Source organism: Octopus bimaculoides, chromosome 5, assembly GCF_046866305.1.
Source record: "Octopus bimaculoides isolate indiv1 chromosome 5, ASM4686630v1, whole genome shotgun sequence".
NCBI lineage: Eukaryota > Metazoa > Mollusca > Cephalopoda > Octopoda > Octopodidae > Octopus > Octopus bimaculoides.
In genome coordinates this window covers 100,730,797-100,752,215 of record NC_142932.1, presented here as the reverse complement: position 1 = coordinate 100,752,215, position 21,419 = coordinate 100,730,797, and the positions used below count along the sequence as shown (strand labels likewise).

Below are 21,419 nucleotides of genomic sequence, written 5' to 3'. Positions count from 1 at the left end.
CTCTCTCTCTCTTTCTATCTTATAAATATATATCATCATCATCGTCATCATTTCAACATCCACTTTTTCATGCTTTCATGGGTGAAACAGAATTCTCTGAGGCAGATTTTCTATGGTTGGATGCATGTGTAAGCCCTTTTTCAAACAACCAAATGTGTGTTTGGTTGTATGAACAGGGCTTACACATGCAGCACTCACTTCTTCAAGAAATAGAATATGTTATATCATCTCTAGTTTCCAGAATCAATCTTGTTTCAAACCTTGCATTAATATTCAAAACATTTTGAACAAGATTGCAATGAACATTCACCATTTTTTCAATGTTAGTATGGGTTAGATAAACACGTATTATTTGAGGTTTTGCAGTTGGATACTCTTTTCGCCACTAACCCTTAGCTATTTTTCAAATAAGAGTAGGTGCGCACAACACACACACATATCCAAACTGAGCAAGTAGAACAGGTAAAATTCAGGTTACATATGTTTCCTAACTAGCAGATTCTCAGGTGTAATAATTATAATTCATATACCGTATTTTAACATGTATAAGGAACCATTTTTTGTCAAAAATTAGGTTAAAAAAATATGGGAGTTTCTTATACATGGATAGTATTATAATTCCTAACAAAACCTTTTTTTTTTAAATTTTAAGCCCCCAAAATTAGGAGGTTCCTTATACATGTTAAAACATGGTAATTCATATAATTAAGGAATCTTTAGCCTGATGAGTAGCTAGATAAGTACCCCTATTTGAGGAATTATTACATCAGAGGACCTGCGAACTAGGAAACATAAGAAGCCTGGATTTTACTTGCTCTGCTCCCTTAATATGGATTTTCATTCATATTCATAGCAACTCGACTTGCTAACTGTGAGGTTTCTTTATATATATTTATATATATATATAAAGTGCAGGAGTAGCTGTGTGGTAAGTAGCTTGCTTACCAATCACATGGTTCTGGGTTCAGTCCCACTGCATGGTACCTTGGGCAAGTGTCTTTTACTATAGCCTTGGGCCAACCAAAGCCTTGTGAGTGAATTTGGTAGACGGAAACTGAAAGAAACCCGTCGTATATATATATATATATATATATGTATATGTTTGTGTGTCTGCGTTTGTCCCCACCATTATAGCTTGACAATTGATGTTGATGTGTTTACATCCTTGTAACTTAGTGGTTCAGCAAAAGAGGCCGATAGAATAAGTACTCGGCTTACAAAGAATAAATCCTGGAGTCCATTTGTTTGACTAAAGGCAGTGCTCCAGCATGGCCGCAGTCAAATGACTGAAACAAGTAAAAGAATATATATATATATATATATATATATATATACACACACACATAGGGGCAGGCATGGCTGTGTGGTAAGAAGTTTGCTTCACAACCACATAGTTCCAGGTTCAGACCCACTGTGTGGTACCTTGGGAAAGCATCACCTACTATAGCCTTGGGCCAACCAAAACCTTGTGAGTTGATTTGGTAGACAGAAACTGAAAGAAGCTCATCAAACACACACACACATATATATATATATATATATACATTTGTGTGTCTGTGTTTGTTCCCACCACCATTTGCTTGACAACTGATGTTGGTGTGTGTAAGTTCCTGTAACCTAGCAGTTCAGCAAAAGAGACTGACAGAATAAGTACTTGGCTTACAAAGAATAAATCCTGGGGTCCATTTGTTTGAATAAAGGTGGTACTCCAGCATGGCCACAGTCAAATGATTGAAACAAGTAAAAAAGTATATATATATATATATATATATATATATAAAATGATGACCTTTGTACAATATTTAATCTATTCAATCACAAGCTATTGATCAAATCGGGTCTATGGTAGAAGATGTCCAAGCTATCGCACAGTGGGACTGAACCTGAAACCACATGGAGGCAAATTTCTTGACCATACTGATACAACAGAATGTACATGTGTTTGTGTGTGTGTGTACATATATACATATATATATATATATATATATATATATATATATATAGGTGCAGGAGTGGCTGTGTGGTAAGTAGCTTGCTTACCAACCACATGGTCCAACTGCATGGCATCTTGGGGGCAAGTGTCTTCTACTATAGCCTCGAGCTGACTAAAGCCTTGTGAGTGGATTTGGTAGACGGAAACTGAAAGAAGCATGTCGTATATATGTATATATATGTGTGCGTGTGTATGTTTGTCTGTCTGTGTTTGTCCCCCTAGCATTGCTTGACAACCGATGGTGGTGTGTTTATGTTCCCGTCACTTAGCGGTTCAGCAAAAGAGACCAATAGAATAAGTATTAGGTTCACAAAGAATAAGTCCCAGATTTGATTTGGTCGACTAGGTGGTGCTCCAGCATGGCTGCAGTCAAATGACTGAAACAAGTAAAAGAGTATATATAATATATATACACAGACATGCTGGAAGTAAATAGACACCTTTAATTTTCAAAATTTCTGATCTAAGCGTCTTAATGTTTTCAGCAGTGTAGAATTTACAATGTAATTATTCTTTTTCATTCCAGGTGCCATTATATTAAACATTTACGAAGAGTAACCATGCCATGCACAAAAAATTCAGCACAACTGTCAGGTTGTATTGTTGGACAATCTGTGGCTGGTCTCAGCCAGCGAAAAATTGCTGAAAATCTTCAAATTCCTCTTGCTACAGTTAATAGAATTATAGTGCAATTCAAAAACCAAGGAAAAGAATCAACAGATTCATGTCCCAGCCGACCTAGGCCCTTGGAAAGGAATCTTTGCTGTTTGAAGAGAATTGTGGAAAATGAACCCCGTTCAAAGGCTTCTGGCATTGCAAAACAGCTAGAAGTTAGTCCAAGAACGGGTGTTACATATCTGCATAAACTTGGGTATTATGGACGGGCAGCTAGAAGGAAACCTTTCCTTCAACCAATTTATATCAAATAAAAGATTTTGAATATTAAAGGTATCTATTTACTTCCTGCATGTCTGTGTGTATGTATGTATGTATATGTTTGTGTGTCTGTGTTTAGCTCCCACCAACATCGCATGACAACCGATGCTGTTGTGTTTACGTCCCCATAACTTAGCGATTCAGCAAAAGCAACTGATAGAATAAGTACTAGGCTTACAAAGAATAAATCCTGGGGTCAATTTGCTCAACTGAAGGTAGTGCTCCAGCATGGCCGCAGTCAAATGACTGAAACAAATAAAACAATAATATACTCTTACTCTTTTACTTGTTTCAGTCCTTTGACTGCGGCCATGCTGGAGCACCACCTTTAGTCGAGAAAATCAACCCCAGGACTTATTCTTTGTAAGCCTAGTACTTATTCTATCGGCCTCTTTTTGCCGAACCGCTAAGTTACGGGGATGTAAACACACCAGCATCGGTTGTCAAGCGATGGTGGGGGGACAAACACAGACACACAAACACATATACATATATATATATATATATATATATATATATATATATACATATATACGATGGGCTTCTTTCAGTTTCCATCTACCAAATCCACTCACAAGGCTTTAGTCAGCCCGAAGCTATAATAGAAGACACATGCCCAAGGTGCCACGCAGTGGGTTTGAACCCGGAACCATGTGGTTGGTAAGCAAGCTACTTACCACACAGCCACTCCTGTTTCAGCCATGTGGCTGCGGTCATGCTGGAGTACCACCATGGTTTTCTTGATTTCCTCAGTCTGGGTGTCTCACATCACCACTCCTGTATGTGCCTTCGTCCCAGCTGTTGACCTATTTGGTGTATAAGGGAATCTGATTCCGCTGCCTTCATCTGTACCTCATGTCCGTCTGTTGGTTCATCCGGTATTGTGGAGAGGAGGATGTCTAGTTCCTTTTTGAGGACATCTACTTCTACCTTATGCAGATTTCTTAATTTATGTGGCAGAGCATTGAAGAGCTGTGTGCCTCTGACCCTGAAACTATTGCAGTACCTGGTCCTGAATTTAGATGGAGTGGAAGGTACCTTTGGTACAATACAATAGTGGCCAGTTCTGGCATTAGTATAACACACAATGCTGAAATCAGATACTAGCCCTTCTAGAATTTTTCCATATGCGAATTAGAGCATATCTCTCATGCCTTTGCTCCAGGGAGTAAAGCTGCAGTTTTCTCAGCCTATCCCTGTAACTCATCCACTGCACTGTTTCAATCTTTTTAGTGTAGTGGTGTTGGACTGCTTCAAGCTTCACAGTTAGTTTCGCACTATGTGGCGACCATAACTGGGAGCACTATATATATATAGTGTTTGTAAATAACCAATTAGTTGGTTGGTTGTTTAGATATTTAACCAACAGACTAGCAAAAAAAGAAGTGATATTGAACCAGTGCATGTGTCATTATTGTTGGCACAATGACCCTCCCAAGACACAAGATGCATGTGTGTGTATGTGTGGAGGAGGGAGAGAGAGAGAGAAACAAAGTTTAATAATCCTATTCATAGAACTTAAACCTTGAATATTTTATAACTATACAGAAATTTGAATGTGAGACAATTAAAGGACATACAAGTCTCTACTTTCCTTGGCATCTGAAATCTCATACTAACCTTTTAAAAGATACAAGTTTTAAATGATCAGTTTTAATAACTATAGAGTTCCAATATATACTATGTATTGCTGTGTAAAGGAGAGCAGTGAAAAAGTGTGTGTCTGTGTATGTGTGGATGACAAACATAGAGGAAAAAACATAAGAGAAACTGAAGGAGAAAGAAACACAGAGTTCATCATTATATATTGACATTTCTCTACCTCACACTGACATTCTTACTCTATTACCAACTCCATTACAACTATCAGTATTTCAGCAGCCCTTTTCTTGAATCATCTCTGTTTTAACCAAAGATAACCATGAACCCATGATTTTTTTTTCTTTGTGTATTATTCTGGAGTGACTTTGTTTTCGTGTGCAAATTTGGAAGAGATTTGTTGAGAAATGACATTGTTTTTAAGACAAACAAAATATAACTCTTATCAATATAGATTTAAAACTACCATGCATATATCTCACTTGAACATCATGAAAAATTTCTTTTCATTTAATGGAAACTACTTTGAGAGATAACAAGAAATCAAAGTCTGGAGTGGCAGGCAGGTTAGAGTTGTGTAGATATGTATGGGTGGTCTGAAAGTTACATTATTGACTAATCTTGTTTCGTTTCTTTTTGAGAAGGTCTGCTACACTAATTAGAAAAACTAGTATATTATTACTGTTGTTATTATTATTATTAGTAGCAGAATTATTAATAATAATGTTAAAAAATTGTTCACTAAATTAAGCTTAAAAAATGTGAATGATGAAACAGTAAGAATGATATGGAGGTAGAATATTGAGAGAGAGAGAGAGAGAGGGAAATGTGAGAGAGAAAGGCTGACTGACATTTCCAAATTATATATGCATACATATAAGTATATGAAATAAAAATTTAATATTTTGATTCTGGTTTATAATTTTTCAATAAATAATTAGGATTTTAATAATAAACTAAAATAACATATTTTCCTTCGTTTTGAAAGTTTTCTTCTTCATTTTAGTTTAAATTTGGAAAAGCAAGTCTGCTATAAATGTTTAAATCCAAGATTGATGGTAGTTGCTTGTTGTCCCTAGAAACCCCAAAACCCTTTTTACCGTAAGTCTAATTTCAAAGATAAAGAGTGATTCTTCACTTAGGATTGCACGCCAAGTTGTGTCTAAGTCCTGGTCACAGTAAGTTTTATATATATATATATTCTTCAAGTCAGGTCAGAAGTAACTGTTTTCAGCAAATAATTTCAAGACCAAGGAAGGAGATGTAAAGAATTAAAAAAAAAAAAAAAAAAAACAGAATTTATGATTTTGTTTTGTAATTCTCCTCAACTTAAAATAAAAGAGGGGCTGGATGTCAGAAGCAGGAGAGAGGAAGGAGTGAAGAAACAAGCACATAAGATATTCCTTTGGTTGTTTCAGTGAAATTCATGAGTGGATGTCCAGCAGAGTCTTACTTAGACCTGATGTGATGTATGAGTTGAGAAATGGTCAACGGCAATGCAGAAAGCAGTATCTCCTCCCCACCCCCTAGTCGTCCTTGTCATCATCTACTCTGGTGCCGATGTTGTAATGTTTCCTGCAGTTGTGATAATGATAATTTAACCTGAAAGAAAAGAAAATAAAAATATAAAGACAAGGTTTTATAATGACTCTGATAATTTATGGCATGGGAGTGGCTGTGTGGTAAGGTAGCTTGCTTACCAACCACATGGTTCCAGGTTCAGTCCCACTGCATGGCACCTTGGGCAAGTGTCTTCTACTATAGCCTCGGGCCAACCAAAGCCTTGTGAGTGGATTTGGTAGACGGAAACTGAAAGAAGCCCGTCGTATATATGTGTATATATATGTATATATGTATGTGTATGTATATGTTTGTGTGTCTATGTTTGTCCCCCCCCCCCCCCAACGTCGCTTGACAACCGATGCTGGTGTGTTTACGTCCCCGTAACTTAGCGGTTCGGTAAAAAGAGACCGATAGAATAAGTACTAGGCTTACAAAGAATAAGTCCTGGGGTCGATTTGTTTGACTAAAGGCAGTGCCCCAGCATGGCCGCAGTAACATGACTGAAACAAGTAAAATAGTAGTAAATAGTAGTAGTATCCTATAAATCATTGCACCCCTACAATCTTATTTGCATCACAGGCTAGTTTCATGCAAGACAATTTTTCTATCTATTCCCACTTAAATGTGGATGTTCTGTTAGAACAAACTTTACTGCAGTCTACCATAAGAGAAACTCTCATATAGGTTCTTAGTGCAAAACGCATACTTATTTACGTTGCTAGCATCCATTATATATTGTTGTTGGCACTCCGTCGCTTACGAGATCGAGGGTTCCAGTTGATCTGATCAGCGGAACAGCCTGCTAGTGAAATTAACGTGCAAGTGGCTGAGCACTCCACAGACATGTGTACCCTTAACGTAGTTCTCGGGGATATTCAGTGTGACAAGGCTGGCCCTTTGAATTACAGGTACAACAGAAACAGGAAGAAAGAGTGAGAGAAAGTTGTGGTGGAAGAGTACAGCAGGGTTCGCCACCGTCCCCTGCCGGAGCCTCGTGGAGCTTTAGGTGTTTTCGCTCAATAAACACTCACAACGCCCGGTCTGGGAATCGAAACCGCAATCCTATGACCGCGAGTCCGCTGCTCTAACCACTGGGCCATTGCGCCTCCACCATCCATTATATAGCAAGCGTGCATTTTGCACCAAAAGCCTACATGAGAGTTTCTCTCATGGTATCTACCACAGTAAAGTTTGTTCTAGCTGAGCATCCATGTTTAAGTGGAAATAGATATTACCTCTTGTGAAGGTGTATGGCTCAGTTGTTAGAGTGTCGAGCTTATGATCGTGAGGTTATGAGTTCGATTCCTGGACTGAGCTGTGTGTTGTGTTCTTGAGCAAGATACTTTATTTCACATTGCTCCAGTTCACTAGAGCTGTAGAAATGAGTTGCAACATCACTTGGTGCCAAGCTGTATCAGCCGTTGCCTTTCCCTTGGATAACATTAGTGGCATAGAGAGGGGAGGCTTATATACATGGGCAACTGCTGGCTTTCCACAAACAACCTTGCCTGGAATTGCACCTAGAAAGTTCCCTTCCTAGGTGCAATATTACTGAGAGGTGCAATATTACCTCTCAATATTAATACTGCTTCTGTCACTGATATATATCATTTCTTTATGGACTGAGGGATCATATGCATAACAGAACACAATAAAGTGCATGTTCCCTCTTTACTCGTTTACTTGTTTCAGTCATTTGATTGTGGCTATGCTGGAGCACCGACTTTAGTTGAGCAAATCAACCCCAGGACTTATTCTTTATAAGCCTAGTACTTATTCTATTGGTCTCTTTTACTGAACCGCTAAGTTACGGGGATGTAAACACACCAGCATTGGTTGTCAAGCGATGTTGGGGGGACAAACACAGACACACACACATATATATATATATGTATATGTATATATATATATATATATATATATATATATATATATATATATATATATATATATATATATACATATATACGACAAGCTTCTTTCAGTTTCCGTCTACCAAATGCACTCACAAGGCTTTGGTTGGCCCGAGGCTATAGTAGAAGACACTTGCCCAAGGTTCCATGCAGTGGGATTGAACCCGGAACCATGTGGTTGGTAAGCAAGTTACTTACCACACAGCCACTCCTGCGCCTATATTTATTACATATTACATATATAATGCAAATATTCTCTGCAGATTGTTATAGTCAATAAAATAGAAATAGAATTTTAAAGTTTATTCTTTCTGTGCAGCCCCCTAATAAATGATGATGATTGGGGACTCTTGCTATAAGCTATCATGTGTCTTCATATAGAACACCTAGGACCAGTGAGTATGACAGGTTCCATCCTTTGGCAAGTCATGGATACAAGAGTTCAATTCAACACTGCTAGATAAACCAACTCATTAATTTCATAGCACTAATGAGTAGAACAAACGATGATACTATTTTAAGAGCCATTAGAGCTAAGTCATTAAAAATGAAATTTTTTTTATTATAGGCACCACAAAGCATTCAATACATTTAATGTTCCAGTTAGTTTGACATCTTGTTGACTTCACCAGCTGTGACACTCAATATATACACAACACACACAAATGTAGATACGTTTATAGGTATGTGTGCATGCAAGTGTACGTGTGCATATGTACGTACACACACACGTGTTGCTCATTATCATAGGTGCAGGGATGGCTATGTGGATACAGAGTTAACTTTGTAACCACATGGTTTCAGGATCTGTCCTGCTGTATGGCAACTTGGGTGTCTCCTACTACAGCCCTTGGTCAAGCAATGTCATGTAAAGAGAATTCATGATAGGTGGAAACTATATATGGTAGCCTGTGGTGTGTGTGTGTGTGTGTGTGTACATATGCAAGCACGTACGCATTCCCACACACACACATGTATATATGCAGGTTAAGTTTTTCTGACTGTTCTATAAATCCTCTTTGGGTGAATTCTCAGTGAAACTGTTGCATAACTGTTACTTTCCCAGGCAACAAGTAATGGTTTACCTCACAACTTTGGTAGCCTGGCTGAACCTATTGCAATTATGGAGATGTACTTGCATGGCAAGTGTTTTGATCTGAATTCATGTCCTGAAACTAAAGTGATTTGCAATGTGGAAGACATGAATTAACCATTCAAAAACACAACTTCACTTAAACTTTAATTTGTAATATGGCGTTTAAAATTTTCATCACTCAAAACTGCAACCTCGTGTCTCTTACATAAGCAAAATAGTATGATTTAAACATATTCAGCCTTTCCTTTTCCTCTCTAGGCTCTTTTTTTCTTTTATGTATTTTCCTTCATTTTGATGAAGCTCCATGTTCCAGATCGGTTTTATTACCAAATATGATGAATATTATTTCTTAGCATATCAATGGCAATACCATATAACATTGGAAGCAGAAACAGCTGTTAGATGGGATGCAGTCTATTTGTATTGAATTAAAAAATAATAATTGGTGTAAGTCAGTTGTTGATGATCAATATTTCTCCATTTTCTGTTTACTTTAAATTTGATTCCCAATAAACTCATGTTTATCTTTGTCATTACCTGTAATCTATGAGCATAATATGCTTGCACATGTACTTCCAGGGTTAACATAGGTAATTATACTGGTAGTATAATGGATGCTTTTATCCCTTAAACGGTTATTCCAACCTCTAACTCAACTAACCTATATATACATATATATATATATATATATAGAGTTATTAATATATATATATATATATATATATATATATATATATATATATATATATATATATATATAAATACACACACACACACACACACACACACACACACACACTCAAGAAGACCTGCCCACCACAACAGAATTGATATTTAAAATCTGAGGTCCCATGTAAAAATTCAGTGATGTTGGTTCCAGGTAAACAACACTGGTGATGGTGCCATGTAAAAAGCACCTAGTACAGTCTGTAAAATGGCTGGCATTAGGAGGGCATCCAGCTGTAGAAACTTAGCCAAGGCAGTCTATGGAACCTGGTATAAACCCCCACCTTACCAGCTCCTGTCAAGCTGTCCAACCAATATCAGCGTTGAAAAACAAACATTAAATGATGATGATGATGATATAGAGAGTTATTCATTTCCAATGGTCTCTGAAAACATGTCTGGCCATAGGGAAATATTAGTTTTGGCCATAGAAAACCTTCCTCATTTAAAGTCCATTTGACTCATGCAAGCATGGAGAGGTGTACGTTAAAACAATGACAGCAGTATGACATATGAAATCTTTCAATACTCACTTGATCTACTAATATAACAGCCGCTGATAGAATTTCTCTCCATCGTTCTAGTTCACTTTCATGTAATACTTGTTGTTGTTTTAACAGCTCAGCCCACTCTTCCTGATTCTGTGGGTAATTACTGCAATAACAATGAGAATAATATAATAAAACGCTGAGGCAAAACATTCAGACTTTACATGCATTATACTGTCAGTGTCCAAACTAACAGTGTGCTGGTTCAAAGCAGCCTATTTTATTTTTGTATTAATTGTTTTTTAAGTGGGGTTCTAGGAGTTCTGTGTATAAGCAACTACATTCTAGATGTGGGAGCAGTTATCTATTGAGTTTTACCTGTGCTTTGTAGAGAGTTAATAGTTGTTGGAGGTCGAAGTACTTGGAAACGATGAAAATGTTGACTCATCTTTACGATGAAGTCTGTGTTTGAGGGAGTGTATTAATCAGGAGAGATCGTTAATGATAGTAAAGTTTGACATTTTTAGCAACCTAAAGGGTTCTAATTATATGGTAAACATGTTTAGGAGGTTGCAATAATCTTTAATGATATGTGTGTTGATTGTATCTTTTTGCTAGGAATAAAACAAGATTGGCAGGACACCAATGGAGGAAGTTTCCAGGATCTTCTGTTCATGGAGTCAGTGCAGATTTGATGTGAAGTGGCTAGGTTACAAATGGATGATGTCTGGATGCAGAAGGGTAGGTAAGAATGAAGTGTTGTATCATATTACAATTCTATGAGATGAAAATGTAAATGCAGCTTCACTGTCACCAGAGTTTCTTTAAAAATATGCATACAAGGGTATAATAATGAGCATAGTGTTTTTATATATGTTTATATATATATATATATTTGTCCAAAATCACGCAGGAGTGAATGGTGAATGGAGAGGAGAGAAAATAGTAATTCAGTGAAGGAGAAGTAGTGAGAGTAATAGCCATCACTGAGAGAAAGTAGTAGCAATGAGAGAGAGGAAGTGGCAAAGAGTGCGTTGTGTATCTTCTACTATAATAATCTTACTATAATAATAATACTCTTGTGTATTTTTCTGTTACAACATACGAATGAGAAAGGAAGGGGTGATCCACCGATGGAAGTGGGATGGTGAAAACTCAACGGTGAAATAAAAATCAAACAGCGCTTCAACTCTGTGTGAGTATATGTGTGAGGAATGTGAATGTTTGTGCAAAATATATTTATGTATTTGAGTGAGTGTATGTGTTTGTTTATTTAGAAAGATACATAGAAAATAGAATTACAGACACATGTGCATTTTCACATACATATATATATATGTTGAGACACACTTAAAAAGGAAGGAGGCAGGCTGTGACAAAGTATAGAAAACCATGTTCGCTACAGACTATGCTACTCATACATATAAATGTATACATATGCACACACACACACACACAGAGTTGAAGCACTGTTTGATTTTTTTCACCTTTCTGTACCCTTTTTATATATAAAATACTGCAATTAGCCATCATTTTTGATGGCACGGGGCCAGCTGGTACATATAAAATTTTCATATAATTGTAAAACATATATTGGCAGATAAAATGTGTGTGTGTGTGTGTGTGTGTGTGTATGTGTGTACTGTTTATTTATCGCCATTTGTTTAACAAATGCAGTCCTTTTGTGTGTGGCAAGTTAGGTCTGATAATTTGATGTTAGTGGTGGAGTGAAAGCTCATAAAGTGCTTGCTAGTGAATGTACATCAAACTAAGCACAACCATATATATTTTATCAAATATTTCCAAAAACAGCTGCAGTTGTTCAGATACAAGTTTCTGTAAATGTGTAGGCATTATTGCAAGTGACAGTAAGTGGATCATTGATGTATAAGAGGAAGAGCATGGGGGCCAAAATTGATAGGGTGTCAGAAAGAACTTTATCAGAACACATAGCCTTTGAAAGAAAACCACCAGTCCATCAGGTGAAAAGTGGATGGGGGCAAAGGATAGAAGTTTGATAGGATATTTACAAGCCTAAAAAGGCTAAAAATTTTGTTGAAGTTGTAGGTAACAACACTACTATCTCTACATTGCTCAAGGATGAGATTTCACTTGTGAATAACACAGAACAGTAGATTTCCAGCAGTTGTGACAACATGTCAACTGTACTGATGGTGATTAAGACGGAAAGGAGGTTCAACAAGTTGGAGAAAGTTGTTTTTGATTGTTGTCTATTACTTTTGAGATACTGGAAATGAGTAGTGGGTAGGGTCACTGGGGTTAACTCCTTGGGAATGGGACATGTAAGAGTGTGCTGCCAAAGATCAGGACATATGCTTGCAGATAAAGAGAGAAAGATACATTGAAAAGTTTGGTGTGGGTAATAGAAAGGACATTGTCAAGATCATTGGACTCATTGGTTTGAACTGAGCAGAGAAACTTTCACAACATGGCATGTATGTATGCATGATGAAGTAGAAGAGGATAGTTTTGGAGGATGTTTATTGTGTATAGTTTAAAGTCAGATGCAAAATGGGCAAAAAAAAGGAGATTCTGCAAAGTTAGGGAAGATTCTTTTGGCAAAGTACCAAAAGAATCAGATGTGAAGTAGTAGGGCTTTAAGAATGTACAGTTGTTTTGAAGAAGGAATATACCTCAGACAATGGTCTTAGCCATCTGCCTAACTACATTTGCTGGGGATAATTGACATCCACCTCTGAGAAAATTATTTAAAAAACAGGAAAAAAAAATTAAAAAATAATGTGTTGTGACACTTTATTTTAATATAGTGAAAAATAGAGAATCAAGTTTAAAATAATAATAAGTCATTAACTTACTCTTTATTTTGAAGACCATTCTTTAAGTATGGTAAATATATTGTGTTGGCATAACTTTCTAAAGACCATAGTTTATAAAACAATACTGCATTAAACATCACAAGCAATACCAATCTGAAATAAAGGAAATTTCACATAAAAACATCATTGATAAAACAGATGAGATAACAGATTTTAAGAAATATTTTTGTCCTGTTCACTGTAGAAACTAAAATGTCTTTCATACAAACTTTATAACAGAATGGCAGTTCCTGCAGTTTAAAATGACACACTCTAACATGGCTATTACTAAAAATGTTGACTCATATCTTTAATTGACTACTCCATACAAAAATCTATTCATGCAGAGCTGATTATGGATATCTGTTAACAACAGGTGTTGAAATATTTATTCTCTACCATTTTGAATATATATTTTCTGCTTCATTATAATTTAGAAAGTTGTAGTGTTTAGTTCAATCATTCATTCTTTTAATGTCCTTTCTTTCTTCATGCAAATGTCAATTAGATGGGAACATATTTCAAACAGGATTTTACAGCTGGACAATGTTCTTGTAGCTAACCTTTACCTGCTTTTCAAGTAAGGGATTTTTCACTTCACAGGGGACCGAGACTTTGGGTAGTTCACTGTACTTGAGAAGAAACATCAAGCTAAGTAAAAGCATGGTTGCCCTTGCATACAGGAATGTCCCCTTCATCACTCTCCAGCTGAGCATTCCTAATCTTGCAGGCACATGGGTGCTGGTACCATGTAAAAAGTACCTGTACTGGTGTCACATAAACATAACTGTGCTGGTACTGTGTCAAAGTACCCAGTACACTCTGTAAAGTGGCTGGTGTTAGGAAGGGCATCCAGCTATAGAAACCATGCCAAAACAGGCATGGAACCTAGGCAGCTCATCTGGCCAGTTCTTGTCAAACCATCCAACCCATACCAGTATGGAAAACAGATGTTAAATGATGATGATGATGTCTTCAAAGGTGCAGTATGACCAGGCACAATGTCAACAAAGAATGTAATCATCATATAAGTGTTTCACTCAAAAAAAGCCATGGGATGGTAACACTCATGCACATTTGCACTCATACTCATTGTCCATCAGGAGACTCTTACCTCTTTTTTCAGCACATAAGAAGCATAGAAGAAATGTATTTACATTCTTATTTCACCTACAGCAAGGTTTTGCAATATTTAAATTTATTTCAGTTATTTTGATTCCTGTTACATTGTGCATAAAATAGATGATGTTTAATTAATGACAAAGCACCAAAAGCACAAATATGTAAATTAAGGTATCCACAATGGTGCTAGCCTAATTTACAACTGCTTTATAAAGCAGCTGAATGTTCTGTGATATTTACTGGGGAAGGAAGTAGGGTATGTCTTCTTTGAGAAGTAATCAATAAAATGGTGAAACGGTTTCTTTTTTCTGTATATCAGAAGCAAGCAATGTATTTGCATAATTTCTTATTTCATCCACAGCGAAGCATCATAGTAGGTTGTAAACACACACAAAATGGGCTTCCTACAGTTTCTATTAATCAATTTCACTTTCAAGTATTGGTCAGCCAACGGCTATAGTAGAAGATGCTTGCCTGCACCACAGCAGTGAAACTGAATCTGAAACCATGTGGTTGCCAAGTAAATTTTGCAACCACATAGCCATAATAATGATAATAATAATGAAATTATTGTGTACAGTGCTCAGGTGCACTACAACTCATCAAAGGTGCATGTACAGTACGTAAAATTATGTACACAAACCAGGAAAGCGAACAGTGTATGAGTCATAATATACATGTGTGCATGTGTATATCTGCACCTTATAGAACTTACAATTATTTGGCATTAAGGTGAAATTTTAGATTTGGAATCAATCTCTAAATTAATTCAAGTACAAAACTAAAGTGGTTGAATGGATATGATATAGCCCTGTCAACTCATAGACCTAGAGTTCAACTTCATTACAGTTGTTCTGAGGCCTTTCACTAAATTCTTAGCATCTTAACTTACATAATTTACATGAATAGGAACTAGGTGATTTAAAAATGTTATCTGCAATAAACTGAAGGCTTATTTAGCAAGAGATTTATTTATCTGCTTATCATCATAAAAACCTTTCATAACCTGGAAGGCATATTTTTTTTTCTTTTTTATGTAATTAAGTAGAAATGTCAGGACTCTCTGAGTTGATTAATGGGATAGCAAGATGCTTATCTTAGCTAAATCTCTGCATTCATCGCCAGCCCCAGCAAAAAAACATTAAGTTTCAAAAATATAACAAGACATAAAACTAATAAATCTTCATTTATAATGATAAAAAATGCTAGATATAAAGAGGCAACCAGTATTATATCCATTCATTCATTTTTCAATAATAAAAGTTAGTAATTTCTAATGTTCTATCTCTTATCTCTTTCATCTTTTTTTTTCTTTATCAGTATCTTTGAATATGATATTTTAAATTTTAATCTCATCACATCAAACGAAATTTCACCAGGGTGTTGTGTGATAGCTACCGATAGTTTTATTTGATTTTCAAACAAGAAAACAATAATTTGATCTGTACAAAAAGTAAAACATCTTACTAATAATTTTACATTCCATGTGCACATGCCAGTAGGCATTTGTATACATGCCTGGAGGTTATTTGTGCATATGTAAGAGTAAGTTGGAGAAAGATAGGCAGCTAATAAAATTGTTAATTTAAAGCCATTTCCTTTTGTTGTAAAAAAAAAAAAAGAAAACCAAGCTTCATAGGAAAGAATATAACTGGCTGAACGAGTACCAGTGCATTACTAGTACACATTTTATCGATCTCAAAAGGATAAAAGACAAAACAGGGATTTTTTAAAAAAATGGAGCAGGGGCAGGGTGCTAATTGAAATTAATTCCCATTTCTTCCGCAGTTTTAACAATTGATGATGAAGAAAGTATTTGGAAAACAATGGTAAATGCAACAATACTTACACAAAACAAACTATTCTGATCATTGTGTCAGCATTGAGTTTAATAATCTTTTCATCTTTTGATAACTGACCTGAAACAACAGAATGAAATAGAGCAAATAGAACATAGTAGATAACAGAGCTAAACTAACTAAACTAATTAAGATTGCTTTTAATTTGTACTACTGAATACAGAAAGTAAATTAACTTAAGTGCACACACACACACACACACACACACACACACACACACACACACACACACACACAGTGACTTGCATAGACACACATACACAGAAAAAGAAAATGATTTGTTTCAAATAACATTAAAAATATATGAAGTGAAAGAAGTTGGCTCATTTCAGAGATATTTCAAGTTGGAACAAGATTTTCTTATTCAAATTCTACAAGGAGTTGCAAATGGACAATAAAAAATACAAAATATTTACTGTCATTCAAACACCCCCTTAGAAAAGTATCCAGGTCAGTGGGGTTGGCAAGTAAACAATAATACTTAAATAAAATCTAACATTTTAAAATGGCTCGAATGTTTGTCAATTTCTTTATTAAAAACCGAAGAATTAAATACTAATGAAGCTTATATTTGAGTGCAACACCATTTTCAAGCAGCCAGTAGTTATTTCACAACAGAGTAACTGGCAGATTGCTCAATAATGAGCAATCAGCTCAATAACAGTCAAATGACAAGCTGATAGAAAAATTACCTCCACTAAAGAAAGAGTGTGAGAGAGAGAGAGAGAGAGAGAGAGAGAGAGAGAGAGAGAGTGAGTGTGAGTGTGTGTGTGTGTGTGTGTGTGTGTGTGTGTGTGCGTGCGCATTGAGTTACTTTATACCCCACGATAGGTGAAGATCTGCGAAGTAGAAACAGTACTGTACTGTATATTTTTTTTAATTATTTTTATAATTTGTATATATTTTATTATAAATGCAAAACACCACCATGGAGGAATCAACATAAGCTTAAATAATAAACCATAATAGGTGAACTACAATATGGAGAGGGATTACTGTACCATGTTGAAAGTAACAGTACTCATAAAATCACAGCAATTACATGAAAAATCAGGCCTGGTTAGTAGTTAAATAGGTAATCATCTAGAAAAAATCTAAACACCACAATCTTTACTTTTAGTGATGATGCCTCATTTGAGAGACAACAATGGGGATTGCAACTAATACAAAAATGCAAAGAAGTAACAAAATGTATGAGAAATGAAAAAGACATGGAGGAATTTAAATTAAAGGATAAACGAAAGACAAGAATCTGATTGGAAAATAAACCATTTTTTAACTTACTTTTTGTAGGTGAGGAAGGAGTGACTGATTTTGCCTTTGACTTAGAATCGGTACCTGGTCGTTGTACTGGAGTTTCAGATGTACTACCTATTTGCCGACGACGTTTGCGTACTTTTTTCTTTGTTACAGAATGACTACCTGAATGGTTCTGTTCCAATTTTTCAGATTCTGCTTGCAATTCACAAGCTATATGAATGGTTTAAAATAATTTGAATGCAAAAATAAATAGGTTTTTTCAAAAATTCAACGAAAAACTATTATACTCAACAAAATGATTTTACAATTATCTTATAGAAAGAAATATTACAGAGGTTCAAACACACAAAAAGGTTACCATTACAAAAAATAGGTAAAACACCCAATAAAAAGTTAAGTCAACTGAAAATATTTTAAAGGGAATCAAAACATGTTTAGAAGATTAGACTTATTTTTTGAGAATAGTAAAATGTAAGATAAAGTGCATCTTAAAAGTTTCTTTAACAGAATAATGCATGAGGAAAAAAAAATGGAATTTTCAAAATGCACATCAATTTGTAAAAAGGAAAAGCGATGTTTAATTTAATTTGTTTCTTAATTCTTTTTAAGAATCAATTATTATTAATTTTTGATTACCTAAGTTTTTCCAACATGTAAAAAGCTAACTAATTACCACAAGTTTAGAATATGAAAATATATATATATATATATATATATATATATATATAGCATATTTTTACTTGTGAAGAACAAAAGCTGCATATAGAAAATGAAAATTGTTCCTAAAACTACTTGTTTATCATCTGTGTAAAAATATTGGTAGCACACCTGCCTTTTACTCAACTGGATGTTCACAAATACTGGTACACTATTAGCTTCCAATTGAAGGCCTTAGGAAAGATGGTAGAACATAGGGTACTGGCATATTGCCATACTAAATATATGTTTAATAGGTAAACAATAACAATAAGAATTAAACAGTCACAATGAGTGTCAGAACTTCTCATCATAAGATAATTGCAAAAATCAATTATTCTGACTAATCATGAGTTACGACACTGTTTGGAGATGAGTGAGTAATCAAATGGATTTTGTTCTAGAAATACTTAGCATATTGAAACAATAGCTCTATTACACTATATCAGACATAGATTAAATTATATTCTAACAGAATCATGGTTTATGTCAAAGGAGAAAGAAGCATGCTTCAATGCTACTGCTGCTGTTGATGCTGATGATGATGATGATGATGATGCCAATGACAATGGTTATAAGTGGTTTTCTTTCATCAAGTCCAACATTTACAAACAAAGTTATGTTGGCTTGATTTGAATCTTCAAATCAAATTGCTTTAAAGCTATATTGCAACATCTACTTGATTTAATATTCAAGTGTGTTTCACATGAGCAGCAAATTATTGTAAATACTCCTGAGATGCTTTAGAATTGATCAATGCTATAACTGATCAATACACAATGTACCTAAGATCATAGGTTATTATCAATCAATACATTTCCATACAACACTCTCAGAACCTGGGAAAATAACAAGTAGCTTTAAGTATTGATGAGATGGACATTTGCACTAAATGTCATGCTGAAGACTTTTTCATGCATATGCATGTCTGTAGTGTGTGTGTGCATATAAACTTAAAATAGTTTCCAAGAAATATGAGAATTCATTTTTTCAAGCATCTTATTCGTTTCCCATCTGTCCAGTCTGCTGATTGCATGCACTGAGTATTGTCAATGATGTCAACAAACATTTGCAATTGTCCAGTTATCTTTATTACAACAAACATTTACAGTTGTCTTACGATAAGTTGCAGGTTAAGATTTAGGGTTATTGTACACTTAAAAAGCTTTATCAATTCACAACAATGTTTGTTGTAACGCTTCTATTACAGGCAGGAGAAGAATAAGAAAAGAGGGGTGTGGGTAAAAGCAGAGAAAAGATGGGATAAGAAAGCTGAAGTAAATGATGAAGAAGATGAAGGAAATTAATGTAATGAACATAAATGGATAAAAAACAAGAAAGTTAATTTCCCTTGTATACAAGTAAGTATACTCTTAGGCAAGTATGCATAAACATATGAACACATAGACATACAATGACACAAAAATGGTAAGGATAATTATAAGGCTTTTTCTTCATTAATTTGTTTTACATGAATGTCTTCTTTTGGCCCATGTTAAATTATTTCACATGTTCAGGCCACTATGCACAAACAGTTGTGATCTCTTGCACATGAAGGGAAGTCTAGAGTCACTTGTTATCAGTGTATGATAAAAGAAATATCAGATTCTTCCAGTTGCTTGTATAACACTGATCAACATTAGGGAAAGAAAACAGTGAACCCAAAATAAAGAAATGAAAGGTGGATGAAAATTTACGATTGGAGTAAAGTTATCAAGAGCTGCAGGTGAAATGATTATATTCAGTTATGTTACTCCTAGGATATTTTAAATATATACAAAAGAGAGGGTCATTTGATAAACCTTATTTTAACTTACTCGTCTGCTCCATGAGCCAGTTCGTTTACCTTTAGGAAAGGGAATCCAAACTTGAGTCTTTGAGTCAATAGTTTAATCTCCAATGTAGTGGAATATTAATGCCATATATCTATGACTGCAATGTCTGGGGAAATCCATTTAGACTTAAGGACTCTTATGTAAGATAATATGATAAACTGAATATAAAAAAATTCCCATGTTTTACAATGATATTCAAATTTTAAAGGCTACAATCCTTCGATGAGTTAAGTGACCCCTATTCTATTATTCCAAACTATGCACATACATACAAACATTAGAAAACAAAAAGAAAAGCCTTTAAATTTAAAATGGCATCACTTACCTAATGAATGAAAATATTCTGAACAACCATGAGCAGCATTTTTCTCAATTATATCTAAAAAGAGAATTAAAATCACATAAGTAAATACACACACAAACATTGACACGGATGATGTGTAGTATATATAAGTGAAATTTCTAACATAATATAATAAATGATAAGAACAGAAATGAGCAGAGAAAGATGTGTAATGAAGTAGATAGATCAGTCTTTATTATAAAGATATAACTGATAAAAAAGTTGATATTACAGATTTACTGAGTTAGTAGGGGTGAAAGGGCTCATCAACATTACTTGTCAAGAAGGGGTAGATGGAGATTCCAGGTATTCAGTAACCATCATCAGAATTATATCTTATGTTAGACCATTAGTTACAGGTGAATGGACATTAATGGAATGGTCTTCCCTGTCCATTATAAAATGAATATATGGAAGAATATTTTCAGCAAAAATATTCACTTTACAGAGGCTAATGTGTTAAGTGAACTTAACTACAATCGGTATTCCAGCTGCAGATACCTGTCATATAAACCATTTTATTAACTACCCACTTCACAAATATATACTTATATTGTACAATAAACCTAAGTGCAGGAACAGCCTTGGCTCCCCAAACAATATTTTACACAATGCTGTTGGCATGATGTTCTGGCTGCTGCAAATAACTGACTTTTATGTGCAGCTTAATAGCAAACATTGCTGAGTAATACAGTGACTAGAAAATGTCTGTACTGCTTTGTTTGAAACAGCCATTTCTAAGAGAGAGATGGAGAACATATATACATGGAAGAAAGTGAACTCAATAAAGGAAGAACTATAAACACTTTAATAATATCAGTTCTGTATATAACAATACAAAAAGAAAATATCCAAATGAAATAAAATTTATGTAACAATAGAAATTCTATTTTTCTGAAAAGTCAGATTTTTACAGTAATATTACATTTTCTAACATTCTGAACAGTGACTAGCGATAGACATTTCAATAAAAATTTTATTTGAATTTTTATCATCTAAATTTCACATTTCCAATGAGTGTGTAGTATTCTCTATAGTACAGCACAAAAGTTAAACATACACAAAGCAGCTATTTCTGACTTTAACCCATAGTATACTGTCAAACAAAAGTAGCTGAATATTGTTGATTAAGCAGATCTATGATAAAAAGTTA

General features: G+C 34.9%; 1 protein-coding gene across 15 annotated transcripts in view; it reads right to left on the bottom strand.

The window, feature by feature from the left end:
* Nucleotides 1–5,437: 5,437 nt before the first annotated feature.
* LOC106868342 (protein Aster-B) overlaps nucleotides 5,438–21,419 on the bottom strand; it is a 261,093-nt gene continuing 245,111 nt past the window's right edge. For all 15 annotated transcript variants that reach the window (XM_089352777.1, XM_014913551.3, XM_089352770.1 and 12 more), the window contains 6 exons: nucleotides 20,249–20,302; nucleotides 17,417–17,602; nucleotides 16,123–16,192; nucleotides 13,152–13,265; nucleotides 10,360–10,480; nucleotides 5,438–6,130 (listed from right to left, as the gene is read on the bottom strand). In XM_089352777.1, the coding sequence (XP_089208903.1) occupies nucleotides 6,071–6,130; nucleotides 10,360–10,480; nucleotides 13,152–13,265; nucleotides 16,123–16,192; nucleotides 17,417–17,602; nucleotides 20,249–20,302 (605 nt within the window). In that variant the 3' untranslated portion in view covers nucleotides 5,438–6,070. The remainder of the gene's footprint in view (nucleotides 6,131–10,359; nucleotides 10,481–13,151; nucleotides 13,266–16,122; nucleotides 16,193–17,416; nucleotides 17,603–20,248; nucleotides 20,303–21,419) is intronic.